The following is a 24,081-nucleotide window of genomic DNA, read 5'->3' on the forward strand; positions in this document are numbered from 1 at the left end:
CGATTAGTGTAAATTCTGTCACGTGCCACTACAATTTTGCGTTAATGACAATTTTATAGACAAAAAGTGTTTCGAAAGCCAGTTTTTCACGAGATTTGAAGTATCGACATGGAGCTTATGAGCTAGAGTTTAGCGGAAATATATTAGGTCGACACTTTTCCATCAGTGTTTACCGTTTCATATCGGTAAACTTTTTGATGGCTGTTTTGTCGCAAAGAAACCCTTGGTTGGAAACGTAGTTATTAATGTCATCATAATCAATAATGATACTAAAACCATAATAAAAATAATAGTCTGAATTTGTTCTTTATTTACTATAGCATGAAAATGCTCAGCCCAGCACCTGTTCCACTTCTCCTCCTCCTCTCCATTCATTTCTATGTTTCCCAGTATGTCAGTAAGCTGAGCTGGAATTTCTACATCATCAGTGCTGTAAGGAGAGCTCAGATTTACAGTACATTCCATGCGGAGACAGATCTTGTTCTGTTCCTCACTAACACCAGTATAAAGAACACCAAGTTTTTGCTGTTTATTATGAATGTTCTGGTCCCTTCTAAAAACAAACTTGTGTGAAAATGATCACTCAGTGTATTCCACGTACTACTCCAAATAGTGTTGGGAATCAATAAATGATTCGTATTAAGAACAAGGTTTCATTCTAAGAAATAAATACTTGAACCGAATGATTTTCATAATGTTCTGTTCTGTTAACTATTTTTGAACGTCTGCATTCTTCTGTTGATGTAGAAAGTACACTGTTGTAAAATACCTGCTACTGAATCTACAATGCTGAGGCAAAAGAAAATAGTTTTAGCTGACTTGTGAAATTGCTGTCTGAATTGAATATTATGAGAAAGACAAATAATACAAAGACACTTAATAGACAGTAGAAACTTTCTATTGTGTTGTCCTTGCTGGATGCACAACAACCATAAAGTGTAAATCTTGAATCAGTCTCAAACTCATGAGTAGTCTAACGACTTACTGAATCAGATTTTGCCTGCCTCGACTTCCCTGTTATCAGTCAGTTTATTCCATATAGAGGTGGGGTCATGGATTTAGAATGTTGAGCTCTCATAGGAATATCGCACATTGCAGTCAACACCATTTCTCATACAGATGACAGGGAAGTAAATGTTGTTGACAGGGTTGATTGATGCTTCTCATTAGGGGCACTGTGTGTGGAGGCCAGCTGCCAAGTTCAGGTTCAAATTAACCACCATTTGAAAAAGCCAGAGAAGTCACAATAGGGATCTTGTGTTACTGCAGCAATCTAGTTATTAGCATAAAAGCATACTAACCTCTTGTTAGAGTTCCTAAGAGATGATGGTCATGAATACCAGATGTTTTAAAGAGGAGTGCCTATAGCTGAATTTGTGCTATTTGTAGCACAAGTCCAGCCTCTTTGAGTCCTCTCCCATCAGCCCTACCTTTTCCTTTAGTAATCTAGCAATGGAAATATAGCCTAACCCCTAACAGTTGTGATACTTGCTGTGGAAAAAAAAACATTGTGAAATATGTCATGATGTCAGCAGAGCCATATCAAAGTCATTCATCCTAACTGAAATGTTACCATGCCTGCCAGGGTGTGGATTTCTAGTTATCAGGTGCCAGATCACAAATTCTAGAGAATAAAGATTTAACATGGCCTAATGACAATGACACCCTGCATGAGTGGATGAAAAATATATTCCAGTTCATTGGAGTGTCCCTAAAACTGCTGCATACTCCCAAACGTCCTCAGTGAGGAGTTCAGATGTGTGCGATCTCATTGGTCATGATGTTAATGGAAGCATGTACTATTGTTAAAGTGTTCTAATCCCCTGGTAGTGCAGTACTATTGATCTGAATGGCTAGTCTGAGCACAGTATCCTGGGAGAGTCGTTCTTAACAACACGGTGGCATGGTGCATTGTTTACCGCTCAGACTGGCTGCCTTTTGTGTCTGTATGATTCATTCTGTGGATAGGCCAAACTGCACATAACACTTATTGGTCAAACTTTAATATAATTTTCATGAATGATATTAACAAACATAGTGAAGGTATATTTTATAGGCTAATACTTAATGGTGAAAAATGTACATACGTTAATATTCATTCAAAAGTTAGGAATGTCATGAAAATTTGATTCATATACCCTCATATATTCATATTTGATTGTACATGAAGTACTGATTTGTTAAGGATTATACAGTGTTGAGTGTAATCAGAGTAATTAGTTTATGTAATCAAATGTTGTCAAAAGTAGTGTAATGCAAACATTGATTACAGATGTTTTAAAAATAATATAATTTATGTGTAACACATTTAAAACATGAATTATGTTCATATGCACGTCTGTTTGTATCTCTGTGACAGCTAAAGGGTGAATGCCCCATAACAAGTCATTGTAAGAGAGAAGTGTTGAATTTGTTGAGTGAAAATTAAAAAAAAAGAAATTGTTTTAGAAAGTAACTAAAAAATAAGTTAACAGTAATTGGGTTACTTTTACAATGAAGTAAAAAGTAATGAATTAATTAGTTTTAGATTTGTAGTTTGTAAAGGATTACTTTTTTGAAGAAATAACTGTGAATCTTTAATGACCTCACGATTCGATTGTTACCCTTTTCGATTCAAAGGGTAACAATAAAATTACAAAATAATTCTCGATGTATCACGATGCATCTTGTCGTCCAATGTTTTTTAAAGCTTACTCTTTTTTTCATTCAGCTTTTTATTTTGCAGCTAAACATGGAAGGTCCATAAAATTAAATAAATGTTTCTATAGTTTAGTAGAGTATATCAGTTTTTCAGTTTCTTTCTTTAGAAGATTATAAAAAATCACTTCAATGTACAAGAAAATAAATATTGTCTCTATCAAAATACTCAAAATACTATTAAATACTCCAACTGATTCTTGAAATATTTTTTGTTAAGCATTGTTTATCATTTTTATTAGTAATGAAATACAATTATTAATTCAAATTAATCTATGCTAACCCTATTCATTTATATTTTTAACTATAACCACAACTAGAAGTTGCTGGTCCAGTATGAGAGTATGAGAGTGTGGATGTCAGCTTCTCCTCAACAGCACAGATGATAGTAAAGCAGTTTAAATAGTATGGTTGTTGCTTCAAAAATCTGTCTCTTGTGTTTACTCTTCGACTAGAAAAAAATGGCAAGAAAGGAACCGGCATGTGCAACAATGAAATGGAGAGAGCTCAAGAGGAAAGAAAGGCATTGTGAAGCAGGAGACAAAAATTTTATTTACAGTATACTACTTGTCTGCAAACAATCGTGTTTTTGTGCTTTGATTTAGTATGCCCGTCTAAAGCGTGCATTTGCTGCAGCGGTTTAAACTGAGCACAGGATCTATTAAACATGTTTGAGAATTGATTCAGGTTGTTGACGAAAGAATTGCGATGCATAGCTGATCTTACCCAAAACTGATATATATGATATATATATATGGCAGGATGGTAGAGGTTTGGATAGGTAGATAATTGTTGGTTGGTTGGTTGATGAAATGTTTTTGCTAAAGAAATTTAGAAAAAGAGCAGTGCTAAAGATACAACTTCTTACACTTATATTTTAGTGGTTGAAAAACCATTGAAAACAACACGACACATGATACGACATTAAATGAAATTCAAATGTCTATATACATATAACAGCAAAGCTCACAGGCTAGTATGATTGAACTGACACATTATCTATATAAAAAGCAGCTATAGCAGTCCGAAAACCACTGCAGCTTATGTCACTTGTTTTTGTGTAAAATGAGTGGAGCGCAATGTATATACAGCTGAATGTCATAGAAACTGTATTATAATATTACTAACCAGTTAAATGTTTCTAAATCTCAATAGCTGTGAATTTGTGTGGATATGGGAACAATATATATATATATATATATATATATATATATATATATATATATATATATATATATATATATATATATATATATATATATTAGTGTTCTAGCCGGCCTTCAACCAGAATCTCTCATCTCTCCAATAAAAAATAAAAGCTTTCTATGCCCATCTGTTAAAAAGACAGGTAAATAATATGAAAGCATAGATTAAACAGGAGTATGTCCCATGGTGCAAACATATTTAAAAAATGTTGGATGATAGCCAGTATGTAAGGTGAAAAATGAGTGGGGGAAAACCTCAGTGTTTTTCCAGTCCACAGCTCTTCCCATGGTAATGTTTTTGTAGTTTCCTGCTTTTTTGATGTTGTGTACTGGCCTCAGACACCTCATGATTTTCTCCACTGACCTGTCACACTACAGGAACTCATCACATTCCTTAAGAAAAAAACACTGTTTACCGTTTTGGTGTGTTGTTGGAGGTGCTACATCGAGGGGCTGTCTGTGAGTGTGTGTGTCAGAATTTGGGCAGGGTTATTTTGTTTTACTGTAAGCTCCTGCACCCATGAAAATCATGGAGTCAGCCTGACATGTGGCTGGGAAATCTGCTTGCTTTTGTGAGTTTTAGCAACATAATCAAAATGTTTTTTTTTTTTTGGATTGGTGACCTTGCTCAATTGCATCATGCATTTCTTCACTGGTATGTTTTTTCTGTCATCAAACTTCGTACTTGTAGCTTTTTGCCAACAAAGCTGTTATTTACCTCAGATTAAAGTGTTGTGATGTTATAAAAACCTTATGCAGTATTACTTATTGGGGGTTTATGTTGTGTGCTTAATGAATTTTAACTGCGTCATAGCTGGAGATTATATTTGTAGTGGATTATGAAAGTATAATCAAAAGAAACTATCTGATGTGAGTAGTCAATGGGTTTTGGGTTATCAGGAATGTAATGCAGGCACAAAATCAGGTTTGAGCATGCACAAAATTATAAATATTTTTTTTCGAGATTTATTAGTCAACACAAGACAGTTCATCAAACTTAAAGCGAAGCCCCCGAGACGCGGGCAGAGATTGAGGAATCCTCCTCCACATGAACTGGGCACCGAATTGGCAAAAGCCCTGTCTGGCAAAAACCCAACCTGTCAAGGTGACCGGCCCGTGACAAGAAGAGATAAATTGTATGTCTATATGGGAAGAGACAATTGTATAAGCAACAAATGATTCAGTCCCTGGGAAGTCCAAACTGCCTGATCATTTCATTGAAGCAGATTCAAAAATTTGCAGATTGACTGAGCAGTGAAGCTCTCTGGTAGGGAAGGGCACAAGTACCTGTATACCAGCATACTCAGAAATTGCAGAAATGATCAATCATGAAAGTCACAAAAACATTTTTGTTTAACTTCAAAGCATTTCATGTTGATAAAAAAACTGTACACAAACATGCAAAAAAGTGTCTAATTTTTTTTATAGATTTTTGGTGGTACCTTGCAATCTGATTCACTTTCCTTCAAAAGGATTGGGGCATGCACAGGACAAATTCTTTTAAAAAGCTATATGGAGCTCAACTGAATGGAAGGCAGGGTTCTAAAAACAATTTTAACTTGACATGCTGTCCTAAAAATTTTGCAAGATGCTTAAACTGCAGGATGCAACCACAAAAGACGTGCATACGTACATAGAACAACAATCAAAATGTAACGCAGACAGAACTTAGACTCCATCACCCCTGTCTCATTATGAGTACTTCAGAAACTGATTTATCTGTCGTACGCTCAATTAGACAAAATAAACATGGTTATTCTCTACTGGGTTTCACTCTAGGTCTTACCTTTCCCTGCTGTCCTTGAGGTTGATGCTTCCATGTTTAGGAGAAGTGTTTTATTTGTTGCCTGCAGTGGCAGCATGACACTGACAGTTTGTTTAACCTCTATTTTCTGTCGTCTATTTCCCCAGCTTCTCACTCATCTCTATGCTGGTCTACCCTTCTCTCTGCTGATGTGCCCAAAATGTTACTATAGCATTACCTGAATCTTAGTGCAGCTTTTCATGCAGCTCTCCTTATTAGGAAAGTAAAGTGTGCTCAAATACTTTCAGGGAGCAGCTTAACATAAAGGCATTTGTATCATGGTACCTGTGGCTCTGGCATTTTGTAAACATTTGGTTAATAATTTATTATTACACGACTATTTAACAGGTCATGAATTTGAGATTGAATACCTGAGAGTGTTTACACTATCATCACCGTAATGTCAGTGACACTGTTAGCAAGTGTCAGAGTGCTTTGTCCTTGAACTGTGCCGTGGGGTTTGACCTCTGTAAATGCCCTGCATTCTTCAGATGAAGTGCATTCTTCCACTTTCCTCCTCCGCAGAGTACTCCTAGCCAACGGAGCTAAATATGGGATGACTCTGTCATTCAAACAAGATATTGTTATTTTTAAAAATAATCTTGCTGTGATCTGAAAGAATGTAATGTTGATGGATGGAGACTTTAAGGAGCTTGACATGTAGAAGAGTGTATGAGGGGTGGTTTGAATGTCTCCCAGTGATAACACTCATTCTTATGGAAGCTTTTAAGGGGTGGAGTATCAAATACCCTGCGTTGTTGTTTCTGTTGATGCTTTACTGTGCTCTTGTATTCATCTAGTTACAATAAAAATGTGAGGATGGACGGATGGATGGAAGGACAGATGGACTGACTGACGAACAAACAGGCAGTCGGGAAAGACCGACACAAGAATGGATGGGTGGATGGATGGATGGGATGGATGGATGATTAGATGGACGGACTGTCTGATGAACGAGCAGGCATTCAGGAAGGACATATTGATGGATAAATGGATGGAGGAATGATTGGATGGACTGATGAACGAGCAGGCAGTCGGGAAAGACAGACAGAAGAATGGATGGATGGATGGATGGATGGATGGATGGATGGATGGATGGATGGATGGATGGGATGGATGGATGATTGGACGGACTGTCTGACGAACAAGCAGGCAGTCAAGAATTACATACAGATGGATGGATGAATGGATTGGATGAATGGATGGAGGAATGATTGGACGGACTGACTGATTGACGAACAATCAAGCACTTGGGAAAGATAGACGGAATAATGGATGGATGGTTGGTTAGTTAGTTAGTTAGTTAGTTAGTGATGGATGGATGGATGGATGGATGGATGGGTGGTTTAGTTAATTATGCATGGTTAGTTAGTTAGTTAGTGATGGATGGGTAGAGAGATTTTTAGTTAATAATATTTGTGTTATTGTTGCACTGGCATTGTAGATACATCATTCACAAAAACATTCTCAGTTACTGATGCCATTGTAGAAATGCACTTTGCATTGTCAGCCCTAATATCTTTTGCGAATGCAAGCGTTCAGTTACAGGGAAGTAATATTTGGCTTGTCATATGATCTCAACATGACTTATGTCGAATAAAGCTTTTTAACCTTGATACATTCACAATATGCCCAACTCTTTAGTCACCACTAAATCACTGGTGTGGTATTTTTCCAAAACTACTCCCCTACCATAACAATTTATTTCAGTTTAAAAGTCAAATTTGTTTTAAATTAAATACTGAGTGCACCTTTTAATGTCACTCATGTTACTTTCAGTACTTGTCATTGTCATCCTATCCAGGTCACCTGAGACAACTACTATCACTAGAGATGTGTACACTAAGTGGTGTTCTCTTCTGTTTTGCTATTCATTCTGTCCTGGTTTTTGAATAGTTTGCCTTCAGGGAACTTGTCTTACAAAGTGTTACAGGAGCTGGAATGTCTCCCCAATTCAATTTCTTTCTCTCCTGTATACTATGTGTCATTTAGGCTCTGCTTTACCTTGTTGGTTAAAGTATAACTACAAATAAAACGTATTAACTCTTCACATCACCATGTATAACAGTAACCACACCTTACACCTGCTGTCTGAGATCATGTGTTTATGTCTGTCCCCTGCAGGATATATTCACGCATGTCTAAACCACCACTAGAGCCGAGGCCTCCCAGCATGGTCAGCGAGTCATCTGTCGCCATCTCCTCTTCCCCCGCTGACACCGCATCAGGATCCAGGGTGAGAAATTTAATTCATTGCTGATCTAGGAGCAGTTTAAATCAGCAAAGTGCTAATTCTGAACTTCACATCAAGTCATTCCTGTACCAAATCATGCCAAGTTGGCTAACTGCATAGAGAGCAGCTTTACCAATTATAGTGTGCTTTTAGTGTATGTGTGTGTGTATGTGTGTGTGTGTGTGTCTTGTATTAAATTATATTGAAAACTGATACAATTTTTAAAGGTAATGGGGTACAGTAAATTGGCTTCATCTATTTTTGCTCTCTCCCTCTGATTTTGATAAATGACACAAGCGGAAGGTGTAATAGGTTACTGATTTTTCTAGCACAAGAGAAAGTGGATTAAATCTCCTGTGCAGTTCAGATGTGTTGTGCAGAGGTCAGTAGGAAATAGTGCATAGAACATCTGCAGGGGTTTGAGAACCTTTCTGAACGCTACTTCCCGCTCATTAAATCTGAGCCTGTGTAGCACATTCACACTCTACTTTAGGTGTTTAAGATGTATAGCTGTTTTAATGGATCTTAATAAACCAGAGTACAGTATATTATTTCTCTAGAGCAAGTGTGCCATTTTTAATTTTCATGGTTAATTGCTAGGCCAACAGGAGTATTTGTTGCAAATCCTAAACCTGTTCTTCTTCTGTGCAAAATGTTGGTATGTAATTCATCCCGCATTATTTGTGCTATGTAATTGAATGATACCTCAAATTGTGTATCTTATTGAGGATAGCTGTGCCATGACTTTTCAATTTAAACTCACAATTTTTGCCCAGTGGACGACATAGACCCACCTTTGAATTGGGATCCGAATGATTATATCTCTAGATCTCTGCATGCAGCCATTATGTAGCACCATAGCAACTGCTTAGCCAAGGTCTAGCAACTAGCCACAACCCTAGCAACTGTATAACAAAATTTGTCAGCCATATCTCGGCACCAGAATATCATAGAGGGCCAGTGGACTGAGGCCTAGTGTGGGCCGCCAGAGAACCTTGGGGGACAAACCATAACTCAGCACCAGAATATCCTACAGACATGGGGGTGTGCTCGTTTCAAAACATCCTGGTGGAAACTTTTGCCATGTCAAGCACTACCCACATTATCCCACTGTCTAGTTATTAAATATTTTAGCTTTTTTTCATAAGCCAGAATATATACACTCAAACATGACATACACACAAATGTTTGAGTGGGAATATACGTAAGGAGCTTTAAAAAACCTGGAAAGAACTGTCGTTAGCACCACAGTTCATCTCTAAAGACGCGATCACTATTACATTTGCACTGAAAAATTCCACAGGCAAAGAAGGTGTGAGTGCATATGAAACCAGCAAAAAATTAATTGCCAAGCAGTGTTTTTTTAATGCTGCACTTTATACTCTGCGAGAGTTAAGAAACTCGTTGCTAAAATTATATACTTGTCCATTGTGAATATTCAGTGTAACTGTGTACAAAGCACCACCCACACTGAGGTTACTGCCAAACCTAAGCAACTTCCAATTGGTCAATGTGGCAAATTTGCCTCTCAAAGTTCACTAAACTTGAACTCCATATAAAATCCGTTACGCAAAATCCATGATAACGCAGATTCCCATTGAGTTTTTGTCCATGGAATTTCACTGTATGAAGGTAAATGTCGTCAACGCCTTAAGGCAGTGCCCTGCTAGTGCAAAATGGAGGTATGCTACCTTTGCTTATGGGTGCTCCTTTCCTAATTGTGTTTTTGACTGATTACTTGTCAATAGGAACATATAGGGAAAAAGTCCTTTTGAGGCTTTAAGAGCCTTTCAAAAACAATGTTACTGGAAAAAAGATGTACTGTAATGTCATTTAAATATTTTTATTTAAATGTTTCTTGGAAAAAATGAAAAAAAAATTGAATGGAGAAACATGCTTTTTGCCACCATAGGATGTAGTTTCAGCATATATGAGCAGGGGCTTACAGTGACCTTCTAACAGGGTTATTCCTGACCCCCTGAGCAAAAACATTGTAAAATAATTACTGTCAGAATCTGTGTGTCGGAGTCTACTCTGAGATAGACTTGGCCTTACAATATGACCTTAATGGTTGAGTTGGACCAGGTCACAGTGTCTCATTGACAAGCCAGGTTCAGGCTTAATCTTAATGCCAGTGCAGACCTCTAGGCTTGATTAAAACAGGTCTTGACCCAGGAAATGAATCTGAGACTCCTGTCACCAAAGTCATTAGAGGTACTAAAGTTTTAGCTCAGACTTATTTTTCCCTGTGGTCTCATGCCAGTTCAGTAACAGCTATGTGGCTCTGCTTTCTTGGTTCTTCTTTATAAATGGTAATGCAGAGATAACTGGGATCACCTTTTACTGTATGTTTCTTCCAGTGGACATCATTCATTGTTTAATATTTGTTCTTTTTTTATAAAGCATGTCATCATCACAGTGTTGTTTTTTTTATAGACTGCTATCAAGACAGAAATTTATTTTATTCTGTTCTGAAATAATTCAAGGGGACCATGAGTCATGATCTCTTTAGTATCCTAATTTGATCTTTCCTTAAGTATTTTTTTAATTTATTTTAAAGTCATTTTAAAAGGTTTGTCTCATACAGAAACTGCAACTTTGATCTACTTGTCTTTAAGAAAAACTCAAAAAATATTATATTATATTTTTCTTTCCTTAATGTAAGACTGATATTAGCTATTTCCTATTATTCTCTGAAAACATTGGGTTGACAAATAATCAGTTGTGCTAAACTTTAAGCAGATCAAGATTTATACTTGCCAGAAACCGCTTGTGTATTGTGATCATTTTTCATTTCTAGAAGCTGTGAAGTGGACATTTTACAGTCTTAGGAGCTATTCACACAGGACACATTCTTGCATCACATTTGCCCCAGTTTTTAATTGTTCATCTATGTATATGTGCATTAGAGCCATGAGAGCAGTGTTTCATAAGATGTTATCCCAAGTTAAAAGAACTTTTAAAAACACATCCTTATTCCATTGTGCTCTGCCTACATGTTTCTGAATGCAAGAACGAGTCCAATGTGAATAGTCCTTTATTCATTACTTTGAATGTTTCTTAACAATGCATATATAAGTTACCGTATCTAAACAAACTTGCTGTTTTCTTATTTTATAATGTTTTGCATACCACAGAGTTTAAAAACCAGTGGGAAGGTGCATTGCTTTGGCAAGCGTGACCATTCCATCAAAAGGAACCCCAATGTCCCAGTGGTGGTGAGAGGATGGCTCTACAAACAGGTGTGACCCTCAAAAGTACAATCCTGGTGTGAGTTAGTAGAGTCTGATTGTGTTGTGATCAGAACTGAGTGGTGTTTATGTCTTAATTAGATCCTAATGAGGTCTTTTTAATTAACTAAGACCCCAAAGGCATTAAACTGAATACATTTATCACAGGTACGTTAGCACAGAATGGAACATGTTATTCAATACAGCACATTAAATAAACATTATGCCTGAACAGATAGGACTCAAATAAAACACAATTTTTACTGTTTGTTAATAGGCTTGGGAGTGATGCCTTTTTCATGCATCGATAATCGAAAGATTTTCCCAATGATTATCGATATGTATCTGGATTTTTTTTTTTTTTTCAAAAATAAATTGGGCTACTCGCTATACAATAGTCTTAATGTTTTTAAATATATAAAAAAGTTTGAACAGCAGGATAAATTAAAGGCACACCGGATGTATCTGGTGGATGACATAGCACATTCTAAAATTTTAAACAATTATATTCTACAAAGGTACATACACACTGCCAATGCTCAGCATCAAAAGTCTGTAGTGGCACGAAGCACAACTTGCATAGTTTTCTTTTAAATTCGACCCAAGTCATTATCAAAGGACAAAGATTGTTTACTCTAGCCATCACCAGATGATATATTGTTTATATGTATCTTTCATATAGCCTACTCAATGTACTTTCAGTTAAAAGTATGTCATTTTGTGGTTTGGTAGCTTGAATGAAAGACCTATTCAAGTCTACATACAGAAAAATAGCATAATAAATGTCACCATTTCTAATCGTTCAGTTTGCACAGTTACACCAGTTTCATACACTAACCTGCAAACTCATCAACTTTGTTCATTCATTTTTAAAAATTGTATTCCCTTTTCACCCCAATTTGGAATGCCCAATTCCCACTACTTAGTAGGTCCTCGTGGTGGTATTCCACTGCAAATGGAAAAAGCTGAACTGATATTGTTCTCCTACCCTCAGGACAGCTCGGGCATGAGATTGTGGAAGCGCAAGTGGTTTGTGTTGTCTGATTACTGCCTTTTTTATTATAAAGGTGAGTTATAATACTGGGCTGAATTACTGTAAGCTGCAGTTAGCTAAAGCAGTCACAAGTATCTAATTTTATTGCATCGTAATCTTGTTTGCACGTAAAACACTTTGATGGCATGCTGAAGGAAACTGTCCATTTTCATGGAGTACATATAATTTAATAAGTAATAAGAAGTTGCTCTCCCTTTTTTATGTCTATTGCTTGCACTGAGTAATGTTGTTGTAAATAATTTAGTTTTTTAATTATTTGTTATACCATCCTAATTGTGGTAGACAAAGTCATCAGTTTCTTTCTATCAGTTTCTTTTTGAGAGTGCTTGCAAAGAAGGAAACCATCTATTTGTACTGCTGTACACATGTAATCTAACATTTTTAGACATTTTTACCAAACATGTGCACTTTGCTCTTGACCATCATGGAGTAACTTTCTCTCCTGTTCCTCTGCAGACAGTCGAGAAGAAACGGCTCTGGGCAGCATTCCTCTGCCCAGCTATGTCATTTCCCCCGTGGGACCCGAGGACCACATCAGCCGCAAGTATGCCTTTAAGGTAAGACAGTTACGGTAATCTCCAGTGTCACACTGCGCTCTAATGCTGCACACTAATCAGTTCCTCTGTGTAGTCTCACCTTTATTGGCTTCACTGGTTATGCCTTAAGGGATTGTGTGTCATGCGACTTATTATCATTGGTGCTGTGTGGGCAGCAGTGAGGGCTGGCTGATTAGTGTGGCCAATGTTTGGCTCCTCTCTCTGCTTTATTCTGTCTCCAGCTGACCACACACATCACTAACTACATCCGTTTAACGCAGTGCACTCACAATTTACTCACCCACATTTTGTGCCGTACCACTATGATTTTCTTTCTTTTGTGGAATACAACGATGTTTGGCAGAATGTCAGTCACCAATCACTTGCTTTGTATGGAAAAAAGGTGTAATGAAAGTGAATAGTGACTGACATTATGCCTAACATCTTTTGTGTTACACAGAAGAAATAAGGTCATAGTGGTTTGGAACATCATGAGGGTGAGTACATATTGGCACATTTTTCATTTATGGGTGAATTCTTCCTTTAAAGCCCTATTAACAGAGAATCGTTTGTTACAAATTGAAAATACTCATGCTGTTATATTCTTTGAATGATAAAAAAACATGTAAAAAGCGTTTACAGTGTCCATTATAAAATAGCTGATATACTCACACCTGTGACCACATATCAATTAAATTCTGTGTTCAGTTTTTAGTGCAGTTGTGTTGCTAAGCAGCAGTAAATAACCTACAGTTTGGCTATTAAACGATATTACTTGAAAGACTTGTTTTATTATTATTATTATTAATAATAATAATAATAAATTAATCATTTAATTTTGGTGTCTTTAGCATATAGTTGTTTTATAAAATCAATAAACTTGCAGTTGTGCCTAACAAATCCCTTTAACTGCCATAAAACCACTGTATTGGGCTGTTTGTTTGAAGCAACTGTCTGCATCTCTGTGACATGTCTCTGTGACATTGTAAACATATCCTCTCATTTCCCTTGATTAACGGCCAAAAAGAGAAATGGCAGTTTATCCTGATACTTTCTCCTTGAGTAGCTTTCAACAGTTTACTGTAGTTCAATGCTTGCAACATGAAGGTTTTGTGTGTAATTTTTGTTGTCCTATGCAGATTAATGTGCAGAGACAAGTATAAGTAAGCTATTTGTTGATTAATTTCCCAACAAGTAAACACTGTAGCTCTGTGGCACTTCCAGAATTGCTGTTTTGAGTTGCCCAACCAGTGGTGTAAGTTATGGTCAGGACTGTTTGTATGATCTATGGAAGACAATGGGAGTATTTGGAAAACACTTTCAAAACAGTAATTCTTTTTCCAATTTTTTTTGTCACTAGTGCTGCAGAATTTACGCACAGGGGTCATGAGGAATCGAATTTTCCTTGATATTTTGACATATAATAGGTCTTTCTGCTATAAAACATACTGTAAATTTCAAAATTCAAAACTTGATCCCCAATGCAAAAATGTATTGAAATGTAATGCATTTATTGAAACCAAGCTGCAAAAACGCCTCGTTCTCTACTTCCGAGACTTTCCTTTGTCATTTGGTGTACATTCATTAATGACTGCTTCTACAGCTCAAAAACATTAACGCCTAATTAAAATCATTGCACCCTTAGCCCCGTCCACTGGTGCTTCAGTTTGTAAACATAGAGAGGACAAATAAAGCCTTCTGTGGCCTGACTATTCCTAACACCAAAGGGGACCCATCTGGACTATTTTAAATTATTTTAAAGACAGACGTCTTTGACCACTTGATATGTATCTTGGGCTGCTTTTAAGTGACGCGATGTCAAAAAATTTTTTATAGAGAAACTATTCTCTTTGTCATTCAGCTGCTGCCTCTTGCTGTTTTGAGCACACATTCTTTTGCCCATCTGCACTATTCTTTAATTATTGGTGTATGTAAATATGCGCTGGACCATTTAGATGCATTTTCGGTGATGTGCATTTCAGTGCAGGATGATACTGGAAACTGGATGTGTCTTTAGCCTATTTCAGCGTGGATTCATTGCATGTTTTTTTGGCTCATATCAATGTCGATTGCTTAAGAACCAGTCATAAAACGATTCAAGCTTTGCAAAGGAACTGTTATTGAAGGATGGGTCAGTTAAAAACATCGGACCCGATAAAAAACCTACACTGGGTGCTTTGACATGAACTTTCTAAACTGTTTAGTTATGTTGTTGGTGGTAGTAGTGCCAGCGCATGCAGTGCAACATTTTATGGAATATCAGTTTTCTGTCATATTATAATGGGTTCTATTGCTTTTGATGCAACGCGACTCTCGCGTTCGATGTAGACAGGGTGTGAGTGTTAACAGTTAACTTGAGTTTAATATACACTGATCAGCCACAACATTAAAACCACTGACAGGTGAAGTGTATAACATCTATTATCTTGTTACAGTGGCACCTGTAAAGGGGTCGGATATATTAGGCAGCAAGTGAACAGTCAGTTCTTGAATTTCATGCGTTGGAAGCAGGAAAAATGGGCAAGCGTATGGATCTGAGCGACTTTGACAAACACCAAATTGTGATGGCTAGACGACTGGGTCAGATAATCTCCAAAACAGCAGGTCATGTGGGGTGTTCCCGGTATGTAGTGGTTAGTACCTACCAAAAATGGTTCAAGGAAGGACAACCGGTGAACCGGCAACAGGGTCATGGGCGCCCAAGGCTTATTGATGCGCATGGGGATCGAAGGCTAGCCCGTCTGGTCCAATCCCACAGAAGAGTTACTATCACAAATTGTTAAAAAACTTAATGCTGGCCATGATAGAAAGGTGTCAGAACATGCATTGCATCGCAGCTTGCTTGCTTTGTCCACTGGTGAAAGTGCCTACAATGGGCACGTGAGTTTCACAACTGGACCATGGAGCAATGGAAAAGGTGGCCTGGTCTGATGAATCACGTTTTCTTTTAGATCATGTGGACGGCCGGGTTTTTGTGCATCATTTACCTGGGGAAGAGATGGCAGCAGGATACTCTATGGGAAGAAACAGAAGCAATGTTCTGCTGAGAAACCTTGGGTCCTGGCATTCATGTGGATGTTACTTTGAGACGTACCAATTAACTAAAGATTGTTGCTGACCATGTACACCCCTTCATGGCAACGGTATTCCCTGATGGCAATGGCCTCTTTCAGCAGGTTAATGCACTATGCCACACTGAAAAAATTGTTCAGGAATGGTTTGAGGACCATGACAAAGAGTTTAAGGTGTTGACTTGGCCTCCAGATTCCCCAGATCTCAATCCGATTGAGCATCTATGGGATGTGCTGGACCAACAAGTCTGATCCATGGAGACCCCACCTTGTAACTTACAGGACTTAAAAGATTTTCTGCTAACGTCTTGGTGCCAGATACCACAGGACACCTTCAGAGATCTTGTGGAGTCCATTCTTCGATGTGTCAGAGCTGTTTTGGCGGCACGAGGGGGACCTACGTGATATTAGGTAGGTGGATGTTGTAGCTGATCGTGTATTCAGATGCAATGTGTTAAATGTGTAACCCCTGAAATGTAGTTTTATAATGTTGTGGAGCTTGTTCATTCTCTTCACACTGAGTTTCAAAAATAGCTGAATTTGTGGGGCTGCACAATGTTAGCCAATCAGAAAATTATAATATATTTCTAAATTAAAGATTAAACATTATCAGTGTGCCTTAGGGAAGATAATAAAACTATCAAAAAGAGAATTTCCTGACCTTAAATGTATGAAAACAGTATTGATTTGATTCGGTTTTTTTCAAATTTTTCTGCACACATCACCTTAAATTTAGATTAATATTTAGATTTAGTGATGCATAAAAAAACAGGAATCATTGTCTTTTCAATTGATTACATTTTAATTACATTCTTCGAAATGTTAAATTGTGATTATCTTTCACTTTTGACTGGGAGTGCTCTCCTCCAAGTCTGTCAACACTGATGCCACTGTTTGCTCACAGGAATACACTCCATCCAACTCGCTCAACAGCTTTTCCACAGCCCTCTCTTCTTTTACAGAGCCATAATGGGAACATCATTATCTAAACCCTTTTCTGAGTGTGGCCCATTGATAGCAAACTTTCATTGAGCCAGTGAAATCATTTTTAAAAACAGAATCTCCCAGAAGATCACCATTTATATTAAAGCTACTGTACTGTGCTCGAAAATTAATCCTACAGAGGCAGCATTTAAAGGCATCATAGGTGTGTTCCTGAAGCAAAGGCTATTTTTATTTATTTTAATGCTGCCTCCTAAAATACATAGTCATGTCCAAATTCTAAAGGTGTGGTCACACTTTGTGCTCCATTCACTTCCATCCAAGTGCATCAGAACTCGGGAGACCAGAAATGCAAACTCATGCTAAGATATTTTGCATTCTGCTGCAGACTAAAGTTTAGTTTTGGTGAACTCTGACCTATGAATTCGGCCTGCAAATTTGTATTGTTTAAAACAATTAGTAGACAGTATATTTTTACATTTTGAATATAATATTATTTGTTATTTGAGATAAATAATGTATTAAAACCATAACCCCCCACACATGAAATAATATCCTGTATTATTAATAACATGAAATAATTTTGCATGCTCAAAGCCTTGTGTGACCTTACCTTAAGGCAGCATCAAAATAACTTGTGACAAGCTCAGTGAAAAAATTAATGAAGCAAGAGCAATGACGTTCATATAAAGAATTAATTAAATAGTGAAAAGAATCAATAAAACATATAAAACTGACTATTGTGTCTGACCAAAATGTGTGTGCCATATAATTATTCTTATTAGATAATCCTCTCTCTCTCTCTCTCTTTTAAAATGTTAAATGTTAACCTGACTGTTTAAAACATGGCGCAATGATCAAAGACATCTATCTAACACATGTTTACATATAAAATAAATTAAAAACAGTGCAGATGGTTGGAAAATTTGGGTTAGTGTTAATGGCATCTTAGATGAAAGCAAGGGCAGCTCTAGGTTGTGGAACAGAGCTAAGATGTTTACATAATTTCCCTTGTGTTCCCCTGAAGCAAAGCTCCTGTTCTGAAGAACAATACTCCAGGAATGTTTGATCCCATGGCTGCAGCTCATACATTTCCTGCGCTCAGCCAACGCTATGGGCACACATTGCATCGTTCAAACTGCATTAACCTGCCCCTATTCCCCAGCACCGGAATGTGTTTAACTATTGAGCCAGCAGGCAGATTAATTATACATCTAGACTATTTCTAATATCCCTCCTCTTGTAAGCCTAGTAGTCTGAAATGCACCAGTGCAAAGTGAGAGGCCTTGTTTCTCTTTGGTGTTCTAGGTGTTAATTAGCAGGTGGTTAGTCAGGAGATCTACTTTAGTGAAACTAGCCAGCAGTTATTTGAACATCTGGCTGCATTATTTTCATGTGAATTAAACCCTAAGGTATGCTGTTTGTCTAATATTTTTACTGTAACTGGTTTCTCTTTATTCAGCATTGAATATTTGTTTTTTTCTTAACTGTGAAGAAGTCTCATACAGTACATTTATTTTGTTTAATATTAAGAGTATATGAAGTATAGGAGATGGCATATAGTGGCCCCCCCTAGTGGTATTTGTATACTTGCAGTAAGCCACACTGAAAATGTAGAAATGTCTTTGCATTATATAAAAAGAAATATAGCACAAACACACTTTTCAAGCAAAATATTCTACAAAAATAAGTTTGCTTTGTTTCAAATGATAAAAAATGTATGAAAAAAAAAAGTTTTTGGATGCTTTTTGGTTGTCAATCATTGTCGATCATCTCTGTAGTTAATGTGTTGAATTGTACCTGTGGTTACTCAGCTCAGAGGAGAACTTAATTCAAACTAGAGGTCAACTGATAGTTGATTTTGCCGATACCAATAACTAAGATAATAAAAAGGCAAATAACCCATTAATATGCCAATAGTTTTTAAAATCGATTAATTGAATGTTGCAATATTTTCTTAGTCTGCACAGACATAAAGGCCGGATTCCAAAATGAATCAAATCCAAGATGTAGTTTATTTTCAACTAAAACCCAATATAATCAGAAAAAAGTAGATTGGGTGCATAACACGAGACTTTTAACACTAAACAACACATAGGGGCTCTTACTTTGAAATGATGGAGACTTGGCACCATTAAAATGCTCTTTTTTTTAAATTTATCAAATGTAGCTTTTTATAGCCTACATATTATTGTTATCCACAATATATAATATTAGAGAAACTATGTATGTGTTGACGAGTGGCGTTTCCATATATTCGCTTTTGTCTTTGCATGCCCTCGCTTCCATAAAAAAAAGAAAAACGGAGGGATCAAAAAACTATTGGCATAGATTTTTGCAGATAACCGATAGTTCCAAAAAGCAACTATAGGCACCGATTAATCTGTTAAATAGATATATCGATCCACCTCTACTTAATACATCCACAAAAAATTTACTTGGGAGAAGTTATTAAAGTGTAAAGTGTAATTGCAAAAAAGAAAAGTTAGTTGTAAGAAAAGCTTTAGCATAATTTGTTAGCAGTTGTTTCTTGGTTTTATTGTTTCAAATGCACATAAACATAAATGCATTTTTAAAGTTTTAAATGACTTGCAGTGTCCAAAGGTATGTAAATACTTTTGGGGGCTACTCTATATTTGATCTCATGTAAGGGTGGAACTAATCATGCTCATCTTTAATTGATTCACTGATTCTGCTGTAGTGGTGACATGTTTTGTTTATTAATAACATAAATTTTCTTTCGTGTTGCACTGTGCTGTCCCAGTGGTGTAATTTTGCTTTGGCTTTGCTGCCTCTAGTGCTAATTGGGTTACAATTCACCCAGTTTACTGTATCTGACAATGTTTCAGAACTGAGGACATTTAACACATCCTTTAGTTTTGGTTAACATTTTCACATTGACCGTTCTCCACCTCTGTTTTTTGTCCAACTCATTCTGATTCTCTCATTTCTATTGGCCTATTGCCTCCTGTTGTGACCTGTGCATTACGGGAGCTGAGCCGGGTGCATCTGGTGAATGGGCCGCCTCCTGAGTTCTCCTCTTGCATGAATAGGTATTTTAATTTCCATTCATTATTATCATCGGATCTCCACTCCATCACCATTGCTGTGTATGGCATTCTCCAAGCCTGATGAAAAATGCACATGCCTGATGTGCATTGATGTATTTCTAAATGCATGTGAATCATTCCACCTCCTCGGGAAGAGGCAATGCCAGCTTGACATTCCAATCTTCATATTCATGTCCTTAATTTGAATAATGGATATGCAGATATGTTCTGTTTTAATCTCATAGTAAAGATGAGTGTGGTAGATTTCTAAGTCTGTGACTGGCATTGCTAGATTCCTCTTCACACTGCAAAATAATCATCATCAGTCGTTCCAGTGTTCAATATTAGAGTCCTCCCACACTGTTCTCCATTCTCATTGGCTGTTTAGTTGCTTTTCAGTTCTCATCAGTACTGTTACAATATTAACTATGTTTGTTACATTTTTGTATGCAATTGTATTTAACATATTTCTCTATTTTTGCTCCTCACTGTTAACTTTTATATACTTTGTGTGTGCCAAATGTATTTCTCATTGGCATTTATAAGGCCACAGGATGTTTTAAGTTGGAAATGAGCATGAATGCATAATGAAAGTGTTTATGCCATATTTCCTCTTGAATGTTCAACCTATGGTCTTAAATAGAACATCTTTATTGGATCTTATTTAAAGCTGACCGGAGGAATATTCCAGGTTATTTACAACCTAATGTCTATGGACAACATCTGTGGCGTGCTATTGATTATCTCAGACAATAATTTTGACTCATCCATCAGCATTTACACTTACAATGACAGAAAAGGGGGTCGGAGTGTTTCGAAGCAGAAATATGAATCTCATTTTTCTGCTTAAGCACTAACATTTAAAGATATGATTGTAATTAAAGCTGTAAAGTTGTCTAAATCGGCCCTTTGGGGTGAGACTACTCTTACTGTTTCTGCATACTTTAAAGCTCACTGTGGAGAATGTTGTATTACAAAATGCAGTGTGATTGATTTGACCTTCCATCTCGAATGTGACAAATAAAAGCATTTACAGTCGTGACTTTAAACATCTCTATTTTACTAATTATTTAATCGGACTGCCATGATTTAGGTCGTTTTTACACAAATTTTAGATAAAATGCAAAACAACCCTATTTATTTTCAAGAATTGTACATGATGATGCAAGAATGTGGCATACTACGGTTTAAAATTTGAAAATAAATAAATAAATAGAGCACAGTATTAAGTAGGTAGTCAGTTTGTGTAAAGTTATCCAGTATAACTTTGTTGTCTTGGCGGAGTGCCGGTAAAACCTGTAGGCCTAAATCCAGGCAAAAAGAGAGTTAATTCTCATAATTTCGAGATTTTGGTTTTCATCTTTGTCTTCTGTTTTTGAACAAGTCATTGTCAGATGAAGAAGACACAATGGAATATGTGCATCCCTAAGCTGCTACATGTTTGCAGCGCAAGTAGAAGAAATTTGGATAACAAACATGCTTGCTCCAGTCCGTTATCGACTGCGGTACATTCTTAAGAGTGAATCAGATTTCACCACGGTTTTCTGTTTAAATATCACTCTTATATTTGGGGCAAGACCCACTGCGACGTCAGCGTGTGATTTTGAATTATCTGCTCTTATGCAATCTTATCATGGAGCCCCTCTCGTGTCTGTTCCGTAAGTGCTGTTGAAATTGCGCCAACCAGGATCCGCTGTCATGTCCGAGTGTGATATTAATTTCTCTGCTGTAATGTGGGGCTTGCAAGCTCAGGCATGAGGCAGCACAGGGATTGGATGAAATCGTTCCTTCTTATGAATAATGTGGAGAATCTTTCAGAATCTACTGCCGAATAAATGTACACTTTTTTTTTTTTTTTTAACCTTTATTTAACCAGGAAGTCCCTTGAGACTGAAGTCTCTTTTTCGAGGGAGACCTGGCCAAGACGGCACACCAGTTACAATTTAAATACAAAATACAACATAGTCAACAAACAAACAAGCATCACACATAGAAAGGAACAGGTCACATATGGCAGTTACATTTTTGAGTTATATGACACTAATTCAAATCACAACAATATGACATTGCTTTAGCCTTAACAATACACATAATGAGTGCAAGAATTGTTTCCAATGATGTGCAACCTGTACATATCGGTTAGCATCTCAAATTAGATTTATTTTGGGGTATCATGACTCTTTAAACTAGATAATGGGTGATTAGTGAATAAGACACTGCTTTTTGCACTGAAATGCCAAAGTGGCACAACTGTTAGTGAATTCACCCCAAAGATTTAAATGCCAGAAATATTCCTATAATTTGGAATAGTTCACCCAAATACGAAAGGAGAATGTTCAGAGAGACACGTAGGTTTCCGCTAGCACATGCAAGTTCTGAGTGTGAATGTGAGCCACTGTGAACAAGCATCTCTTATATCATTCATGAATGTGCAAAGGACATCAAGATTTAACTGAAAATGACAAAAAATATGGGTTGATACCTTCTGAAGACGAACCATGGTATTCATTAAAATGCCAATTTTGGGTGAACTATTCCTTTAAGGGTTTGAGCGATTTAAGCAAATATTTTGGATTATTTATTGTGTATCCACTCTTAAGGGATAACTCTGAAAGAAAGCCCAGGAATAGACATGTAATCTGAGGTCATTAACGTCTTAAAGACAGGAATGTGAAATTAATGTATCAGTAGCCATCCATTATTTCTGTGGCTGATATATTAAGACTGAAACCACCTTGTTCTTCCAGGTTGTGTCATCATATTTTTCAGTGTTTGTAATTTGATTAAGTGATTGATGTTTGCAACAAAAAGTCAAGTCATTTTTATTTGTATAGGGCTTTTCAAAACACACACAGTTTCAAAGCAGCTTTACCGAAGATCAGGTATTAACAGAAAATGAAATTGTAATATCTATAATGTCATCATTGTGTAGTGTGATAAAATACAATTGTGAAATGTGTTTAAAAATAAGTAAATAATTAAATAATAATTGTATTTATAACCCCAGTGTGCAAGCCAAAGGCGACTGTGGCAAGGAACACAAAACTCTATAATATGTTGGTTAATGAAGAAAAATAACCTTGGGAGAAACCAGACTCACTGTGGGGGCCAGTTCCCCTCTGGCTAACATCATGAATATAATGCCAATATTATTTATGTAGAGTGCAAGTCATGGTTTAAAATGATTAAAATAAGTAAGTGTTAAGGGACAGTGTTACATTTACATTTATTCATTTGGCAGACACTTTTATCCAAAGAGACTTACAGAACCCTTATTACAGGGACAATCCCCCCAGAGCAACCTGGAGTTAAGTGCCTTGCTCATGGACACAATGGTGGTGGCTGTGGGGATCAAACCAGCAACCTTCTGATTAACAGTTTAGTGCTTTAGACCACTACCACCACCACCACCATGTTTAAACAAAGATTTTGTAAGAACTTTAAGATGAATGACTTATGTCTTTGAAGTTCATCCTGGATTAACTGCAGAAGTTCATATAGATGCAATAGTCCTTGTTAGTTGGCTGATGAAGTGTTTTGTTGTCAATTAATTGATAGCCCATGTATTCCATTTCAAGAGTGTTGTCCATCATTAGACCGAAATGATGCAGGCAGAGATCAGTTAGGTGCATCGCAGTTCAACCTGGCCGTTAATTTATTCTATCCAAAGTTCAGGCAATGGCATATGAAGTATCCCATGTCTTATGATTGGAGTTGGCATCAGTTCAATTTCTGAAGTCCATCGTAATAGACTGAAGTGATGTTTGGCTGGCACCGGCTGCTATTAGTCGTCATCACTCAGAGACTTGTAGCAGTGGAGTCCAACATGAAGCAGGAATGGAGTTGGATCCAGCCGGTTCTGGTGATCTCAGGATAGGAGTCCCGAGGTTGAGACAGGGAAACAAATAAAATAATATTAGCATAGATGTCATTCAATTTATTGCAGAGTTATAGATCATGATGACTGTTTTTGATTTCTGGTTTCCGACAGACCTAATTAAAGCAGCCTAATTGTGAGTTGAAGGATCAATTATGTGTATGCCTGGCTAAATAGATGAGTCTTTAGTCTAGACTTTAACTGAGTGTGTCTGTATCTCGAACAGTGTTAGGGAGACTATTCCATAGTTTAGGAGCCAAATACCTCCTTTTGTGTATTTTGATATTCTAGGAACTATTAGCAGGCCAGAATTTTGCGATCATAATGAACGTGATGGAATATATCATGGTAGCGTGCAGAGTTTGATGATTCAAACTTTGTA

The 24,081-nt window shown here is 36.9% G+C and overlaps 1 protein-coding gene across 16 annotated transcripts in view; it reads left to right on the forward strand.

Moving 5' to 3' along the window:
* plekha7b (pleckstrin homology domain containing, family A member 7b) overlaps window positions 1-24,081 on the forward strand; it is a 155,497-nt gene that overhangs the window by 82,961 nt on the left and 48,455 nt on the right. For all 16 annotated transcript variants that reach the window (XR_007972587.1, XR_007972583.1, XR_007972588.1 and 13 more), the window contains 4 exons: window positions 7,831-7,942; window positions 11,077-11,181; window positions 12,164-12,236; window positions 12,680-12,780. Coding sequence is in view for 4 of the 16 variants with exons in the window: in XM_052150056.1 (XP_052006016.1) it covers window positions 7,831-7,942; window positions 11,077-11,181; window positions 12,164-12,236; window positions 12,680-12,780 (391 nt within the window). In the remaining 12 variants the exon portion in view is untranslated. The remainder of the gene's footprint in view (window positions 1-7,830; window positions 7,943-11,076; window positions 11,182-12,163; window positions 12,237-12,679; window positions 12,781-24,081) is intronic.

This window comes from Xyrauchen texanus, chromosome 2, assembly GCF_025860055.1.
Source record: "Xyrauchen texanus isolate HMW12.3.18 chromosome 2, RBS_HiC_50CHRs, whole genome shotgun sequence".
Lineage (NCBI taxonomy): Eukaryota > Metazoa > Chordata > Actinopteri > Cypriniformes > Catostomidae > Xyrauchen > Xyrauchen texanus.